General features: G+C 39.2%; 1 protein-coding gene across 1 annotated transcript in view; it reads left to right on the top strand.

The window, feature by feature from the left end:
- Nucleotides 1-227: 227 nt before the first annotated feature.
- Nucleotides 228-17483, top strand: part of LOC127093678 (embryonic abundant protein VF30.1) — a gene marked incomplete at its 5' end in the record, with an annotated part of 43790 nt that continues 26534 nt past the window's right edge. Inside the window, 2 exons of the mRNA XM_051032610.1 lie at nt 228-333; nt 430-939. Coding sequence (XP_050888567.1) covers nt 228-333; nt 430-939 — 616 coding nt within the window. The remainder of the gene's footprint in view (nt 334-429; nt 940-17483) is intronic.

The following is a 17483-nucleotide window of genomic DNA, read 5'->3' on the forward strand; positions in this document are numbered from 1 at the left end:
CCCTAACTGAATAACAAAACCTCACAGAGCCAAGTTCAACATTGATTCACAGAAGGAGCCTAAAAGAATTGAATAACAAAACCCCACAGAGCCGGTACATCATTATATATGAAAAGGAATGAGGAAAAAACTCCCTCAATGATGTATATTTATTTATAAGAAGGAATGAGGAAAAAACTGTTTAATCATTTTGAATTCAACACTAATATATAAAATGTGAATTATTATTGGCTTTTGTGAGTATCGGTGCCATACCATCCCGAGAAGATTATTGGAAATATGTGTGGCCAAACACTCCTCTCCCTGAGGCTTTTTCAGATCTTTTGCTTCCTTGTTAGTAACATAAATTATATAACGAAATGTTGTCTCATAGTAAGACTATTTATCATGGTTTTTGAAGTAATTATAATATGTTGTTTTATGTGGCAGATGGAAAAACTAATAGCCTACCCATTAGAGTCGAAGAATTAAACCAATACTCGACTCTTTTTTTTCTACGTGATCTTTATCCTGGAAAGAAAATAGTATTAGGTAACACTCAGTCTGTTGCAAAGATGGTGCGGCCATTCATAGAACTAAGACAAGGTGTGACTGATTCCATATGGCTGGAGAATAAAGAAAGACAAAGTCTGGATGACTTTTGTAATAGTCCAACTGCTAAAGGAGAACACAAACATTGTGTATCATCTTTAGAATCTATGATTGATCATGTCATTTCACATTTTAGAACATCAAAGATTAAGGCTATTTCAAGTACCTTCGACAAAAATGAAGACCAATATGTTGTGGAGGAAGTAAAAAAAGTTGGTGACAATGCAGTGATGTGTCATAGATTGAATTTTGAAAAAGTTGTATTCAATTGCCACCAAGTGCGTGAAACAACCGCTTACATGGTCTCGTTGGCAGTAGTTGATGGAAGCAAAGCAAAGGCTTTAACCGTTTGTTGTAAGACCCCAATTTTGACCCTAAGACCCCTCATGCACTCTCATCATAAGCATTAGCATTGGGATCATATCTTGGCATCCTCCTTACCCCTTTTCATTGGGTTTATTTTGGGAGAGATCACCAAGCACTATGTGATTGTATCATACTTGTATATTACCATTTTACTAACCAAAATACCAAAAATATGTCTTTGCATTTGCCTAACTCTTTTGTAGGTAGGGCATGATCCCATTGATCTATCAAGTTCACATCTAGGGTTTGAGACCCTCATGAACAAAGATCACAACCATGGATTGATACAAGGATGGTCACAAGCATCATATATGAGTCCCAATGATCTCTACATGTTATATTGATCAAGTTTTCTTCAAGAGTTTGAGGGTGATTTGTCTTGGAAACTCTAGTTTGACTGGGTATCTTAAGTAACTTTTCCAACAAGTTATCTCACCAATTGATCAAATTTCTCAAGAGACACTTTGAAATTAAATATATTATGCATATATGATCTACCATGAGCCTAGAAAGTCAATAGAATTTAAGATTATCTAGTTGGTTGATGGTGGTTGGCCAGATGAATCCATCTGATCAAAACTGGGTCTCCCTAGACCATATCTCCTACAATTTTCACCATATGAAAATGATTCCAAGAGAAAACTTACTCTAAATGATATTACAAACAACTTTTCATGTTGAGACATAGTGCTAGTTTTTCTTGGAAAATCATTTTCTATGTTGAAACATTATAGGTCATTTTGTTTAAACCCTAATTTGAATGTCAACTTCCCATGGCCATAACTTTCTCAATTTTAATGAGATGAAAGATTTTCAAGTTGAAAAATCGAATTCAAGATGTCTACTTCAACTTTGATGTTTGGAGTGAGAGCTAATCCGAATTTTATGAGCATGTGATATGAGGCTACATTATAGGTCACTTTTGATCTATACCATTGAACAAGTGATTTTTCCAAACTTCAAAGATGCATAACTCTATCATTAAAAATCCAAATGACATGACATTTGTGACCATTTTTAAGGTCTTTGAAAGAGCTACAACTTTGATCAAGACACTTTTCTCATTTGAAGCTCACATAAAAAGTTAAACAAGGTGGAATATTGAGATATATGGCTTGACGCTTAGAAAAACTTTCAACATGTTGAAATTTCCAAACTTCCACTTCAAAATTCATCATGATACAAGCTTCAAATGGAAAAGTGTTTAACATGAAAGTTATTCCTCTTGATCTAACCTTTCCAAAAAAGTCCAAGTTCATCCATTCTGGACAAGAATTGAATAGGCTGCGCATGGCTTGAACATTGCATCATCATTTGGCAAAGATCAAACTTCAAGTTTCCATGTACACTTGCCTTGCAATCCAAGTTGATTTCAGACTCTTTCACACTCAATTGTGGACCTAAAGCAATGATCTCATGGGCCTGTACACACCCATGCACTCATGCATCATCCATTGCCAATTTTGGAAAGTCATTTGGAAGGTGCAAATATCACATGATCCAGCTATAAATAGAGCTCCATATGCTCATAATTCAAGACACATTCGCGCCAACTTTGATCCTAGACCCTTAACCCTTCCGTTTGAGAGGATAATCCTGAGAATTTCATCTTGAAATTGAGTTTGAATCTCACTGTTTTGAGATTCAAAACTCCAGGGATCCAAGACCTTTTGTGCATTTCATTCTACTTCTGCAAGCATTCTGAGTGAGATCAAGCACGAGCCAAGGCAAGAACAGTTGAATCCAGACCTGCATTGAAGGTATTTTCCAGAAAATTTCATCTCTTCGATTCTCTCTCAATCTTGCTCAATTATCTTGATTCTTTTGTTGTCTGAAGTTCTAACAATGTAGGCAAGAAGATTGAGTTGCTTAGAGGTCAAATCGAAACAACTCAGTTGACACACCTCAAAATTCAACTCCATATATTTAATTTAAAATTGAGGTCAGATTCGTGCTCTATGCCATTTTTTCTTTCAGATCATATCCTTTTTTTTCATTTTTTTGATGGTGATGAGTGAACCAGTCCGGCCAGGGTCATCGGAGAAGATGACCGGCCTTTGGACGCCGGTGATGTGTTGGCATGGTTCAGAGCCATTGATCCCTTTTAAATTGTTTAATCTCGTGCGTTGTTTTTAATTATCATGCCTGTGCCGCGTTGACTGAAGTCTACCATGGAACGCGCGCTGGTGGCCACTTGATCTGCCACCTCAATTAATGAGGGAGATCAAGTGGTCCACGTTTTTTCTGATTATTTGAATTTCATTTTAATTGCTTTGTTTTCATTAATTCATATTAATTTTAATATTGATCCAAAAAAAATGAGAGTTTCACCAAATAATTTCAAATAATTTCCTCTTTCATATTCTGAATTTAAATTATTTTTTGGATCATTATTAATATTTTTCATGATTTAATTGATTTTGCATTTGTTTTTAATTGTTTAAAAATACTTTTAAGTCTTTAAAAATTCTATAAAAAAATCTCCAAGGTCCTTTGACCTTGTTTGACCTATGATAAATCTCATGGTCATTTATTTGGTGTTCTGATGAGATTTTAGGAATTTGACAACCCATATTTAATTTAAATGTATTATTTTAGTATTTTTTAATTTGAATAAATGCCAAATAATTTTGTTGACCAATTGTGATGACTTGTTTGTGTTTGACTCTTGTTGTTGGGCCTTGGTCAAGGTTGATTTGACTTTGTCAAGTTAATATCATTGAATTTAGGGGATTGATGAAATGTACATTCCATCTCCCAAAATGAATGGATGATATTAATTTGATAAAAGTCCTCATTTGGTCAATTTGAGTTTTCATCCATTTCCCTCCCTCTTCATCTAATTCCCCTTCTTTATGCATTCATCTCATTTGGTCTATGATATCTCAAAGTCCTAAAGCTAGTTGATTGAAAAATTAAAATGAGTATGGATGAGATTAGGCCACATCTTTTGCATATTCTTTTTGTGTGTGGTATATTTCATGAGCATAGTCCATAATACTATGTCTCTAACATGCATTAACACCAAAATTCTATTGCCCCGCCTCAAATAGTTGTGACTTCTACATAAATCCAATTACGATTGCTTAACATAACGCTAATCTTGTGACATAAAAGGCATAGCATTCTAGTTAGTGAGATTGTAAGTCTCCCCTCTTTCATGGTATTGTATGGAAACTTGGCCTTTTTTCCTTCCTTTGGAAGATGTCTTTGTTCAATGATCCATGCTTGTGATAAGTGGGTTGTGTTTTCTCCAAAGGATGTCTAAGAATGAAAAGCAAAAGCAAAACAATACTAACTTCTAACCTATTAACAACTAACTTTTAATTTCAAGCCATTGACTTTAATGTCATTTAATTCTAGCTTTTATATATTTGTCATTGTTCATATCATTCTAATTGTTTATGTTAATGCAATTTTCACTTTGTCCACTTGGACCATATTATGTGATATATTTTGTTTGTGTATACTTTGCTTGTTTGTGTGGTCTTTGACCATTAATGTACATAATAACAACAAAAACCCTAAAAAACTTTTGTGTGGACTGTTGGCTTGATTTTGGACAAATGGACTTAGAACTTAGGCAACATTCCTATGCTAAAGGACTTGGCCAATGCCAACTTATTGAGAAACCAAGTGCTTTCAATTTGAAACTTCATCTGATACATCATTCAAGATCCCTCTGAGTTCATCTGCAACATGATCATTGTGAAGCTGTTATTTTGAACATGTGACTTGTGAAATTCATCTGCTACATGGGTTAATCTTGAAGAAGATCATGGAATGGATAAGCTTGGATGTGGCTATCTTTATTTGATGCCTTTGCTCTTCAAGATAATATAATTGTGCATTTGTGTGTTGCTTGATTCTAAAAGTCCAAGGAAATTTTGGGTTTCTATTGACATTCTTGTCTATTGGATTGCTACCCATTTGGTCAGATATTTTCAACTCTTAACTTTTAATTTTGTGAATATGATTAGTCTCTCCATATTCTCCCCATTTCTTTAATTTCAAAATCCCCCCCTCCCCTTTTTTAAAATATTCTTTGATTGAACTTATTTTGTTCTAAACTTTGACCACTTTGCAAAAAGATAGAAACTTTGGTCTTATGCCATTGCATTTTCAAACTTCTTTTCATAAATCAAACTTGTAAATAAACTTAACTATACTTGACTTAAACTTTCAAAATGACAAAAAAGAACTAACTCATCCAAACCATTTTTAGGCCTCTGTGCCTTTCAAACTAAATTTTGTTAAAAGCAATACATCCACTTTGAAATTTGTATCACGAACTATGAGGTTTTGATCCCTCATTTTTATGTTGGTACATAGGCACAAGACCGAAGGTCTTGCCAAACACAAAAATATAATTAATGAATTCTTTTCTCCCCCCCCTCCCATTCTATTTGTTTGTAAACATCATTTTTGCACCAAATGCATATGCACACAAAAAGGGCTCCCTAGGAGTACCTAGGACACTTTGGGTGCTAACACCTTCCCTCTGTGTAACCAACCCCCTTACCTGTAATCTCTGACATTTTATTAGTTTGATTTGGAAACTTCTTACTTTTTGGGTTTTGTTCGTACTTTTTCCCTTTTCCCTTAGAAACAATAAAAGCGCGGTGGCGACTCTTGTTATTTGATCTCTAGCTTATCCATAGCTTGATGATCATGAATTTACCGCTATAGAAATTAAGTGGCGACTCTTTTGGGGAGTAGTCTCCGGTGGGTTTAGCCTACTTTTTGTGTGTATATATTTGTATATATGTGATGTTTGTATATATGTATGTGTGATATAATCTGCTTGTTATGTTTGGTGATCTCTGAGTGGTGAGATAAGTTCTAACCAGAACTTGAGTGAAATTAAGGTAGGAGGATGGTATAGTCATGTTCGACTTTTGTGGAGTAGTCCTTAACAAGTATTTGTGGTTAGGCATTACTATCTCTAATTTGGGTCCGAGAAGCTGAGGACCGTAGAACATTTACCCCCTCTTGGCCTATTTAGGACGTAGTGCGAAAACTGTTCAAGTGTAGACTTGATAACAGTTGTTACGTGATACTACACTCGGACGAGTTTCTCTTGAGAATATTATGGGTCGATGAGTCAGTCATCTTAACCTGTAATATCCGATAGATGGAATTAAGACTCTGGGAACTTTTTAGAACATGATCTACAGGTTTTATCCTTAGTTCACTCCTTTGAGATGGTTCTTACCCAGACTTCATGCTCGTGACTTGCAACAAACCCTTGATTCTTGGTTGATCCAATCAAATCTTATCAATATCAATGGAACTTGGGTGTTGATAAGGTGTAAACCATAATCCACCAAAATGGATGATTGATCTTGACAATGACTCGATTCATCCCTTGACCTTTGTTTGCCTTGTGTGTGATCCCTTATTTGTGATTGTTGCATTCATGCATTCATGCGCATCATAACATTCATCATACGAAAATTTCAAGGAACTAAGGTATTGTTTGCAAATATTTTCAGACCATGGATTATGGACGAAGGAACACTAAGAAGTACAGTTTCAGATGTCCCGACTTGAAATAGTTAAGGAAGCTAGCATCTTTTGTATTAGATCCCTTGGACTTCAAACAACGTCATGGGAAGCTTTTGTCTATCTTGTTTGCTGATGTGGTTGAAGGACTTTTGAGTGTACTAGTGCAGTTCTATGATCCTCTCTACCGTTGTTTCACTTTCCCATATTTTCAGCTTGTGCCTACCTTGGAGGAGTATTCTCATCTTTTGGGGATACCTTTTTCTAGTAGAGTGCCTTTTAGTGGATTGGAGGAGATTCCCCGATCTAGTATTATTGCTGAAGCTCTTAACTTGAAGAAGTCTGAGATAGAGGCTCATTGGGTGAAGAAAGGAGGGTTATTTGGGTTGCCATCTGATTTCCTCGTCAAGGAAGCTACTGCTTTTGCTCAAGCCGGTAGTGTTGATGATTTTGAAGCTATCTTTGTGTTGCTCATCTATGGATTAGCTTTGTTCCCTAACATTGACGGTTTTGTTGATGTTAACGCCATTAGACTTTTCTTGATTGGAAATCATGTGCCTACTTTGTTAGGTGATATGTATTTCTCTTTGCATCTAAGGAATTCTAAGGGTGGTGGGACTATTGTCTGTTGCATTCCTCTTATGTACAAGTGGTTTATTTCGCACTTGCCTCAGACACCTGCTTTTATGGAGAACAAACAATGTCTAAGGTGGTCTCAGAGACTTATGTCTCTCACTAATGATTATATAGTTTGGTACGATCCGTCTTTAAGCAGTTTGGAGATTATTGATAGTTGTGATGAATTCTCTAATGTGCCTCTCATTGGTATACAAGGAGGAATTAACTATAACCCTGCTTTGGATCATCGTCAACTTGGGTTCCCCTTGAGAGACAAGCCTAATAACACTTTGTTAGAAGGTCTTTTCTATCAAGAGGGTAAATATCCCCAACATTTGAAGCAGAAGATTGTGCATGCTTGGCATAATGTGCATAGGAAAGGAAGAACCGATCTTGGTCCGCGCAATTGTGTAGCTTTGGAAGCTTACACTCTTTGGGTGAGGAAGAGAGCTTTGGAGTTGAAGATGCCTTATCCTTGTGAAAGACCTATGTCTATGGTTGTGGTTGAGCCATCAACTCTCCCTAACCAAGATGTAGAGGAGTTGGAAGACGCGCTCGTCAAGATGAAGCAAGAGAAGGACATGTGGGAAAAGCGTTTCCGTGCTTTGAGCAAGAAGCATGATGAGTTGCAGTTAGAGTCTAAGGACAAAGATGCCCTTATTGAGCTACTTGAAGACCAAGTGACAAAGAGATGGAGAGAGCCATAGGTTTCATCTTCTAGCATGCCTCAGCCTTCTGTTGCTTGGAAGAAGATTGTTGATCAGCTTGTCCTCGAGAAGACTCGGATGAAGGTTTCTTTTGAGACCGAGATCCGTTGCATTTGAAGGAAGTACGCGCCTACAGCTATATCTTCTGACATTGTTGTTAGGGATCCTTAGGATGACTAGTCTCCTTTTGTCTTGTATTCTTATTTTGGTTTCTGAAATTGTACTCAGTGTAATCCTTCAAATTTATAAATAAAAAGAGATTTTCGGTCATATCAAATTGTTGCAATTGCTATTTAAATATATATATTTGCAGATGATATGGTAAGTTCCTTGAAAATAAAAATAATCAAGCATTGCATCTCATGCATTATTTGCATAAGCAGGTTTTCGCTAGATGTCTTATTGGTGTTTCTTCTGTACTTTAGCCAAGCTGACTCACCGGTACAATACCCGGGCCAATCATCTGAAAATCATGGAGCATCTAGATCAAGAGAACAGAGAATTGAAGGACGAGATCGCCCACCTGACTGTCATGATGGAGTCAATTCTTGCTGCTCATAGTCAATCTTCTCCGACGCCTGCAACTCCTTCTGCGAGAATTGTTATTTCAGAGGTGGCTACCTCTACCATGCCTGTTGTTGCCGCCCATTTCGCGTCGACTATGCCTGCCGGATTCCCATGGGGAATGTCGTCCAACTTTGTACCCGAAGGCTTTGCGCCTACCTTTTCTTCCATGTCGGCATCTAGCCCGGTCATGTCTGTGCCACCTCCCGTTGTACACACCTTACCTCGCGTAGAGGACACCATTTATCACTCCGAGTCGTCTAAGGATCCGGATGTCTACGAGAAAATGGATGAAATGAAGGATCAATTTCTTGAATTGCACAAGGAATTGAAGACCCTAAGAGCTAAGGACTTGTTTGGAAAGAGTGATGTTGAGTTGTGCTTAGTGCCCAACGTCAAGACCCTGGTGAAGTTCAAAGTGCCTGACTTTGAAAAGTATAAGGGGAACTCTTGTTTGCTCAGTCATATTGTGATGTATGCTCGTAAGATGTCTACTCAGACCGACAATGATCAATTGCTTATTCACTACTTCCAAGATAGTCTGACTAGCACTGCGCTCCGTTGGTACATGGGATTGGACAGTGTCGCATTACGCGAAAAACCGGCGGGAAAACAAGAACAACAGAGCCGCCACCGTGCGTTATTTATCCCAAAAGAGGGAAAGGAAACGCTCAGAGTAAACCTGGGAAAAGACGTGGTCTCGCGACCAAAGAGAATGGGATCGGGAGTCGGTTATGCGAAGGGAAGGTATTAGCACCCCTACGCATCCGTCGTACTCGACGGGATCCACGCACAATAGGAAGGAAAATTGGTTGCTAAACACTGCTCAAATAAACATCTATACAGGCTGGAAGAGACACAAGAGACTGACTGAAACTGACTCGGCAGGACATCGCATCCTGGGCCTACTTAGTTTATCAGGCATAGACATCAGAGTCTAAGTAGTTCGGACATGGGAAACGACACATGCTCGCTAGGATGTTGCATCCTATGCATACGTATCTCCTTTGGACGAAGGAGAATCAGAGCATTCGTAGCTCGGCTAACACGCACACAACCGACCACAGGCAAAGGCAAACGTGGAGCCTGAATGCCAATCACTGGACTTACATCAGCATCCGAACCAAAACACACTCAAAAGGGCAAACATGGAGCCCGACAACCAATTGATGGAATTATGTCAGCATCCGAACCCAAAACACACTCAAAAGGGCAAACGTGGAGCCTGACAACCAATTGATGGAATTATGTCAGCATCCGAACCCAAAACACACTCAAAAGGGCAAACATGGAGCCCGACAACCAATTGATGGAATTATGCCAGCATCCGAACCCAAAACACACAACAGCATGCAACAAGAAGAAGGGTCTCAATTGCAACTAGGGCAAGAGAAGGGGGAGGTCTCAATCGCAACGAGGGCGAGAGAAAAGGATCGCAACGAGGGCGAAAGCAAACAAGGATTAGTGTTAGTTGTTAGTCAAACTCGACAAGACATCGCATCTCGTGCCTACGTATCTCATTTGGACATGAGAATCAGAGTTGCCGTAGTTCGGCTAAACTATTCCTGTTGATTTGTGTTTTTTAAGTGGATAACGTCACTGCGCAATCTACCGGATGCTCGACCATTGGAGACTTACTCACCTGTAGTAGAAGGAGTTGACGTATCCTTAAGAGGGGATAATGTTTGTTTGTGTTTTAGGAAAGCTCAAGCAAGAAAGGAAGTCCTATACGAAGGAACCGTGCTACCTTAATTGACATGCAAACGAGACTACGCGGAGTCTAGCAAACCTAGGGGATACAATCACACCACACAAACATATACAGCATGAAATAAACACACCAACAAGGGGCTCAAACATCAGGGCTAGGCTTTAGTCGAGGGGTCATATCAACCTCAACAAACAAGCCTCTGTATCGGGGCCAGGTTAGCTCTTAACCTTGCCATGAAGGGGCTAAGGTGAAGCTGATGAAAGGAGAGTGAAGATTAGACTTCACAGCTCTTATCCCTGGTCAGGGAGAGCTTAAGACAAAGGAGCGTGGGTCCAGAATGGAGGGACCCTCCTACGCTCAGGACATAGACTCGACTGTACAATGTACAAGATCTTGGGTTTGTGTCTCAATGCTACAACCATGTAATGGGAGCAAGGAGAAGACTCACAGAATAGTGGGGGATAGATTGCTTATCCCTACCTTCCACCAATTGCCTCAAATGAGGACTTTTCCTGCTTGGGACAAATATAAACATACACAAGCATTGCCTCTTAAGGAGGACTTCAGACAGTTTGCCCGGCCCGGTAACAGCCGGGTCTCCAGACTACATGAAGAAGAAGGTTCTATACCTCAATGCCAATTGCTTATAAGCAAAGCAATGCAAGTTCTTAAGAGAACTGAGCAACTAAGTGTACCTGTACAAAAGTCAAACAGAATCAGCATCCCATTCATAATCAGACAACAATATAATGATCAATTAACAATCCCAATGATGTGCATAGCACAAAGCTCAAGGCTCAAACATCCTACAAAACAAACACATTAGTTTACAAGTATCAAGCAAAACATCCCAAATGTGAAACAATATCCTTAAGCCTTAACTCCTTAACCTGAAAAGCCACAATCACATTCAAATGTAAGTAACATGACCACTAGGACTAGCCTAGGGTCCAAAAGAAGGAAAAATCCTAAAACAGCAACCAATTCATGATCAAAGTCAAGCTATTTCAAATACAAAGGGATCCCAATTGGTCCCATATCCAAATCATGTACACATTTCAATCTATGCAACATGTAAGGCAAAGTGAGCAATGTTAAACCACATATGAGTAATCAGCAAGATCACATCACAAAAAATATCAAAACAGCATGGGAAATTCCACAAAAATTCTATCCTAAACAGGGGACATTCAACAAGCTTCATGTCAATTTTCAAGCAATTTGGATAAAAGGAGCTATGGGAATTAATTAAACATGACAAAGCATGCAAAAACAACATCAAATGAGGCCCAAGGATATGCATCAACTTCAATCCAATGGTAAACAGTGAGATTAAATGGGAAATGGATGGGACCAAAGCCAAATGAAAGCTACACATGTCAGGAACTATTCTACCAAATTTCATGGTCATATCATTCATCATGCCCATTCTATGCACAAAGTAAGGCAAACTAGTTCAAAGGAAGCCCTAAGCCTACAAACAGAATTATTGCATTCAAATCCACATCAACACCATCCCCAAAATTCTCAAACAATTTGCACCTAAACAGGACCTAATCCAGATATGGCACACCAAATTTCAGCTTAATTGGGCAAATGGAACCATGTCAATGAAAATCAACAAAAACAGGCACAATTATAGGCTACAAATCACAACATCAACACATACTTCCACTTCAAAAATTCATAATTCAATGAAAACAACAAAGAAATGGATGAGACCAAAACAGGGAGGTCCTAACATGTGTCTTCTACTAGCATATCAAATTTCATGATTATACAATACCACATGAGCATTTCACAATCAATCTACCAACATGCATCATATGAGCTTGCAAATTCAACCATCAGAAATGAAAAATCATGATCAATTAGAAAACACAATGAATAATTCCACAAAAATTCACAAAGGATCCTAACATGTTAATGAGCATCCATACCAAATTTCAATCAATTCTAACAAGGATAAGTCATACTAAAAAATCCAACAAATTGGCATCAAGAGGTGTGACACCAATTGTCACACCTAAGTTCAAAAATTCATAACTCCATGGCCAGGTATCAAAAACTCAAGAAATTCATATGGAAAAAACCTCAGCCAGTCAACAATCAACACAAAAATTTTCAGCCATTTATTATACAATATGAGGATTTCATGATCAAATCATTCAAAGGTATCAAATTATGCACATGTGGAAGAAACCCTAGGTCAAATGAAAAATATACCAAGCACAACTTTGACCAATAGGTCAAAAATCATCTACAGTCAACCACAAAGTCAACAAAATTATTTTCACAATTTTCTGATTTTTCTATGGTTTTATATGATTTTTCTAAGGTCACATGTATTTTTTTATGATTTTTTGGAATAATATAAATTAAATTGGTTTTCATTAATGGCATATCTGTAATTACGTGAACAGTACCGCGGGAAACATCCTATTCAAATTCTCAAACAGAATTTCGGATCAAACAGGTTATTTTCTCCAGGAACTTCATCTTCTTTACCAGAAACACAAGAACACGATGAACATCGAATCATCACCAAAATGAACAAATGAATATCCGTTGGAATCGTCTAAGAACGAGGAATGCGAATATGTCCATGATTTAACCTACAAGTTCCTAAATCTCACGGATCGAGCCAAGAAAGTTTCACAGTCAAACATTCAGATCCACATAACTTCATCAATACCTAACGAAAATTCATGATCTAAGTTGCAGTGTAATCTATGTTCCACGATCTACCTAAACCACATGCTGATTTCAAGAATCGAAGGATTCGAAATCTCACCTTATGAATGTGCAGTTCGTGTTCTTGAGCTTTTCGAGCCTCCAATTGTCAAAACAGATGTCCTATGGTGTTGTGGAAGATGAATGCAAGTAGAAGTTTAGCTCGACACAGCTTGATGATGTAGAAACTTCAAGATGCTATGGATGAACAAGGTGATGACAGTTGCGGTTTAGCCAAGTTCTTCACGATTTCTCCTGCAACAGTTCCTCAATAACACCTACAAATGATGATTAACACAAGAGAAACAAAAAAGAATCATGAAATTCGAAGGAAAAAATGAGAAAAAGTTTGAAGAATTTTGAGAGAATTTGGAGAATTTTTTTGGTTTGGATCCGAGAAAATGAATTGTGATTTGCTGTTTCTGTTATGATTAGTCTATATATATGATGCACTAATGATGCTTGCTAATCACAATTAAGAAGATGCCAAGGGATTAATGAAAACCAAGGTGTTTTGCAAATTTGCCAATTAGTGGTGCATGAAGTAATATGGACGTGAACAGTAAACAATGCATGATCAAAACAGAGTTATGTGTTGATACCCAAGCTTCTGCATCAATGCATAGCACATATTTAACAGTATGCATCGATGCCAAACTCGTATGCATCGATACATAACACTTTTTAACAGTATGCATCGATGTGTAACTTGTTTGTATCAATACACAACACTTTTTAACAGTATGCATCGACACATAACTCGTGTGCATCGATACATAGCATTTTTTAACAGTATGCATCGATGCGTAACTTGTTTGTATCAATACACAGCACTTTTTAACAGTATGCATCGACACATAACTCGTGTGCATCGATACATAGCCCTTTTTGCCTTGCATGCATCGATGCGAAACTCGTGTGTATCGATACATGGAAAATTTTGCCATGCACGCTCGGTGGTAATTTGATCATATCTCCTCAACCGTTCATCCGATTCTCACGATCTTGGACTTTTTGAAAATGGGAGAGAAAGATCTACAACTTTCATGTTCAACAACATTCCATTTGAAGCTTTTTTGATGGTGGAAAATTAGGTTGAAGTCGTTCCAAAAACTTGCCATCCTTTTGGAAACTTGAAACCATAGGTCATTTTTCCTTTTGGAAACCTTTGCTATGACCTCAAATCCTTCAATGTGAGTATTTGAAATGTCAAATGAGACTTGTTTGAACATGAATGGAGTATCTCTTGTCACTCCCACCCTCCAAATCCACAATTGACTTTGCAGTTGACTGGCTAGGGCTTCAGTTGAAATTCAGCTTGACTGATGACTTCTGAGCATCCAATCTTTGGCCAAATTACTTCAAAATGATCCTTAGACCATATGAGCTTGATAAATCCACCCTAGTGCTTTGTCTCAATGAAAATGGCACTTGCTTGCTTGATTGACTGATTCTCCTGATCAGTTTGACCCAATTTGTCTGGGGAACTTGCACTTGGGCAAATGGCCATGCAATGTTATGCAATGAGTTATGTTAATGACCTAATACGAAATGAATGTACAAAGGTAGGGTGCAAATTTGAGGTGCTACAGCTGCCCCTATTCAATCAACTGGGAACCCGAATGGATGAGAGCAACGACTGTCAGACTTTCAGGGTAAACAGGGATTGAATACCAAGAACCGTAGAATTTGCACACTGCTGGGATTTGTCTTTTTTTCGTTTCAGAGGTACAACCACATCCAGACATCGACACACGACGAATGGGAACAAAAATCATCTCAACTAGATGCCAACGGACAACTAGGAAAAACTCAACGTTTACCAAAACCAACGGAGAGGTGAATCAACTCTACTGGGGATAACCAGGAAAGGATACAACCATACGTCAGCGGACGTAATGGGGAAAAACTCAACGTTTACCGAAACCAACGGAGAGGTAACCAGACATCATAGGATGAAAGGCGGGGATAGTGATACAACCATACGTCAGCGGACGTAATGGGGAAAAACTCAACGTTTACCAAGACCAACGGAGAGGTAACCAGACATCATAGGATGAATGGAAAGAGATATACAACTATACGTCAGCGGACGAAATGGGAAAGACTCAACGTTTACCAAGACCAACGGAGAGGTAACCAGACATTAATGAATGAATGGAAGGAGAGATACAACCATACGTCAGCGGACGTAATGGGGAAAAACTCAACGTTTACCAAAACCAACGGAGAGGTAACCAGACATTAATGAATGAATGGAAGGAGAGATACAACCATACGTCAGCGGACGTAATGGGGAAAAACTCAACGTTTACCAAAACCAACGGAGAGGTAACCAAACATCATAGGATGAATGGGAAGACTCGACCAGACGTCATAGGACGAAAGGGAGAAGCTCGACGTTTATCGACACCAACGGAGAAGGAGAAAACTCAGCCAGACGTCATAGGACGAAAGGGAGACTCAACGTTTATTGACACCAACGGAGAAGGAGGAAACTCAGCCAAGACGTCATAGGACGAAAGGGAGACTCAACCAGACGTCATCGGACGAAAGGGAGAAGGAGAAAACTCAGCCAGACGTCATAGGACGAAAGGGAGAAGGAGAAAACTCAGCCAGACGTCATAGGACGAAAGGGAGAAGGAGAAAACTCAGCCAGACGTCATAGGACGAAAGGGAGACTCAACCAGACGTCATCGGACGAAAGGGAGAAGGAGAAAACTCAGCCAGACGTCATAGGACGAAAGGGAGAAGGAGAAAGCCACTTCACGAGGGAAAGGCACCACAACCGGAAACCGAATAGGACGTCTACTGGGAATTCTGGCTGGGAATCAACCAGACATTAATGAATGAATGGGAAGGGTACACAATCAGACGTCATCGGACGAATGAGAAAAACACAACGTTTATCGAAACCAACGGGGAGGTAAATCCACCTGGGGAAAAACTCAACGTTTACCAAAACCAACGGAGAGGTAACCAAACATCATAGGATGAATGGGAAGACTCGACCAGACGTCATAGGACGAAAGGGAGAAGCTCGACGTTTATCGACACCAACGGAGAGGAGGAATATTCTGAGGGGAATCATCTGGTATTACCAAATGATCTGCGGGGAACAATCAACTATACGTCATCGGACGACTAGGAAAAACTCGACGTTTATCGACACCAACGGGGAGGTAGATCCACTGGGGAAGACCCTGTGGGGAAAGATATCAACTATACGCCAACGGACGCATAGGAAAAACTCGACGTTTATCGACACCAACGGAGAGGAGGACTCACTGGGGATCAAGGTCACGACAGAGAGCAGACAGGAAGGAACACCAAGAATACCGGGTTGTAGGCATGAAAAAGGTGACCGACCAAAGCGTGAATTGGTTTGTGTTCCAAAACACTCAACATCCTGAAGAGGGCTAGAAAAGCAGTCTTGTTAGAGGATGGACATTCGATTCCATAGGGAATACGAATCTTACTCGACTGGGGAGGACGACTTCGACCCAAGAGCGCATGAGACATATCATCTATAGCCGTCAAAACGTAGATAACATACTCGCATGGAAGATTATCCATAACCGGATTGGTTGTTAGATGGATAAATCGACCGACATCACCCTGAAGAGAGCGAAAGCAAACTTGTTAAAGGATGGAAATTCGATTCCACAAGGAATACGAATCTTACTCTGCTGGAGAAAACAATCAAGAGACTGACCAGAGAGTGCATGAGACATATTATCTATAGCCGTCAAAACGTAGATAATACGCTCGCATGGAAGATTATCCATAACCGGGTTGCAGGTTGTTAAATGGATAGATCGACCGACATCATCCTGAAGAGTGCAAAGGCAAACTTGTTAAAGGATGGATATTCGATTCCGAACAAAGGAATACGAATCTTACTCAACTGGGGAGGACGACTTCGACCCAAGAGCGCATGAGACATATCATCTATAGCCGTCAAAACGTAGATAACATACTCGCATGGAAGATTATCCATAACCGGATTGGTTGTTAGATGGATAAATCGACCGACATCACCCTGAAGAGAGCGAAAGCAAACTTGTTAAAGGATGGAAATTCGATTCCACAAGGAATACGAATCTTACTCTGCTGGAGAAAACAATCAAGAGACTGACCAGAGAGTGCATGAGACATATTATCTATAGCCGTCAAAACGTAGATAATACGCTCGCATGGAAGATTATCCATAACCGGGTTGCAGGTTGTTAAATGGATAGATCGACCGACATCATCCTGAAGAGTGCAAAGGCAAACTTGTTAAAGGATGGATATTCGATTCCGAACAAAGGAATACGAATCTTACTCAACTGGGGAGGACGACTTCGACCCAAGAGCGCATGAGATATATTATCTATAGCCGTTGAAACATAGATAATACCCTCGCATGGAAGATTATCCATAACCGGATTGGTTGTAAAATGGACAAATCGACCGAAAAGAAAGGCATCGGGGTACCAGGAATAGGTATGCAAAGATGACCAATCAAAAGGACAGGGAATACCCGCTGGGGATAAAGTTGCTTAATCAAAGCAAATATCCGAAAGGAAAGGAATATCAATATCGAAAACTGGATAATGATAACCACAAAGAGGGGATTACATCTACCGGTTAATAGGCAGAAAACCACGGAAAACAGTAACCGTCATCAATCAGGATGAACACAA

The sequence above is a fragment of the Lathyrus oleraceus genome, chromosome 6, assembly GCF_024323335.1.
Source record: "Lathyrus oleraceus cultivar Zhongwan6 chromosome 6, CAAS_Psat_ZW6_1.0, whole genome shotgun sequence".
Taxonomy (NCBI): Eukaryota; Viridiplantae; Streptophyta; class Magnoliopsida; order Fabales; family Fabaceae; genus Lathyrus; species Lathyrus oleraceus.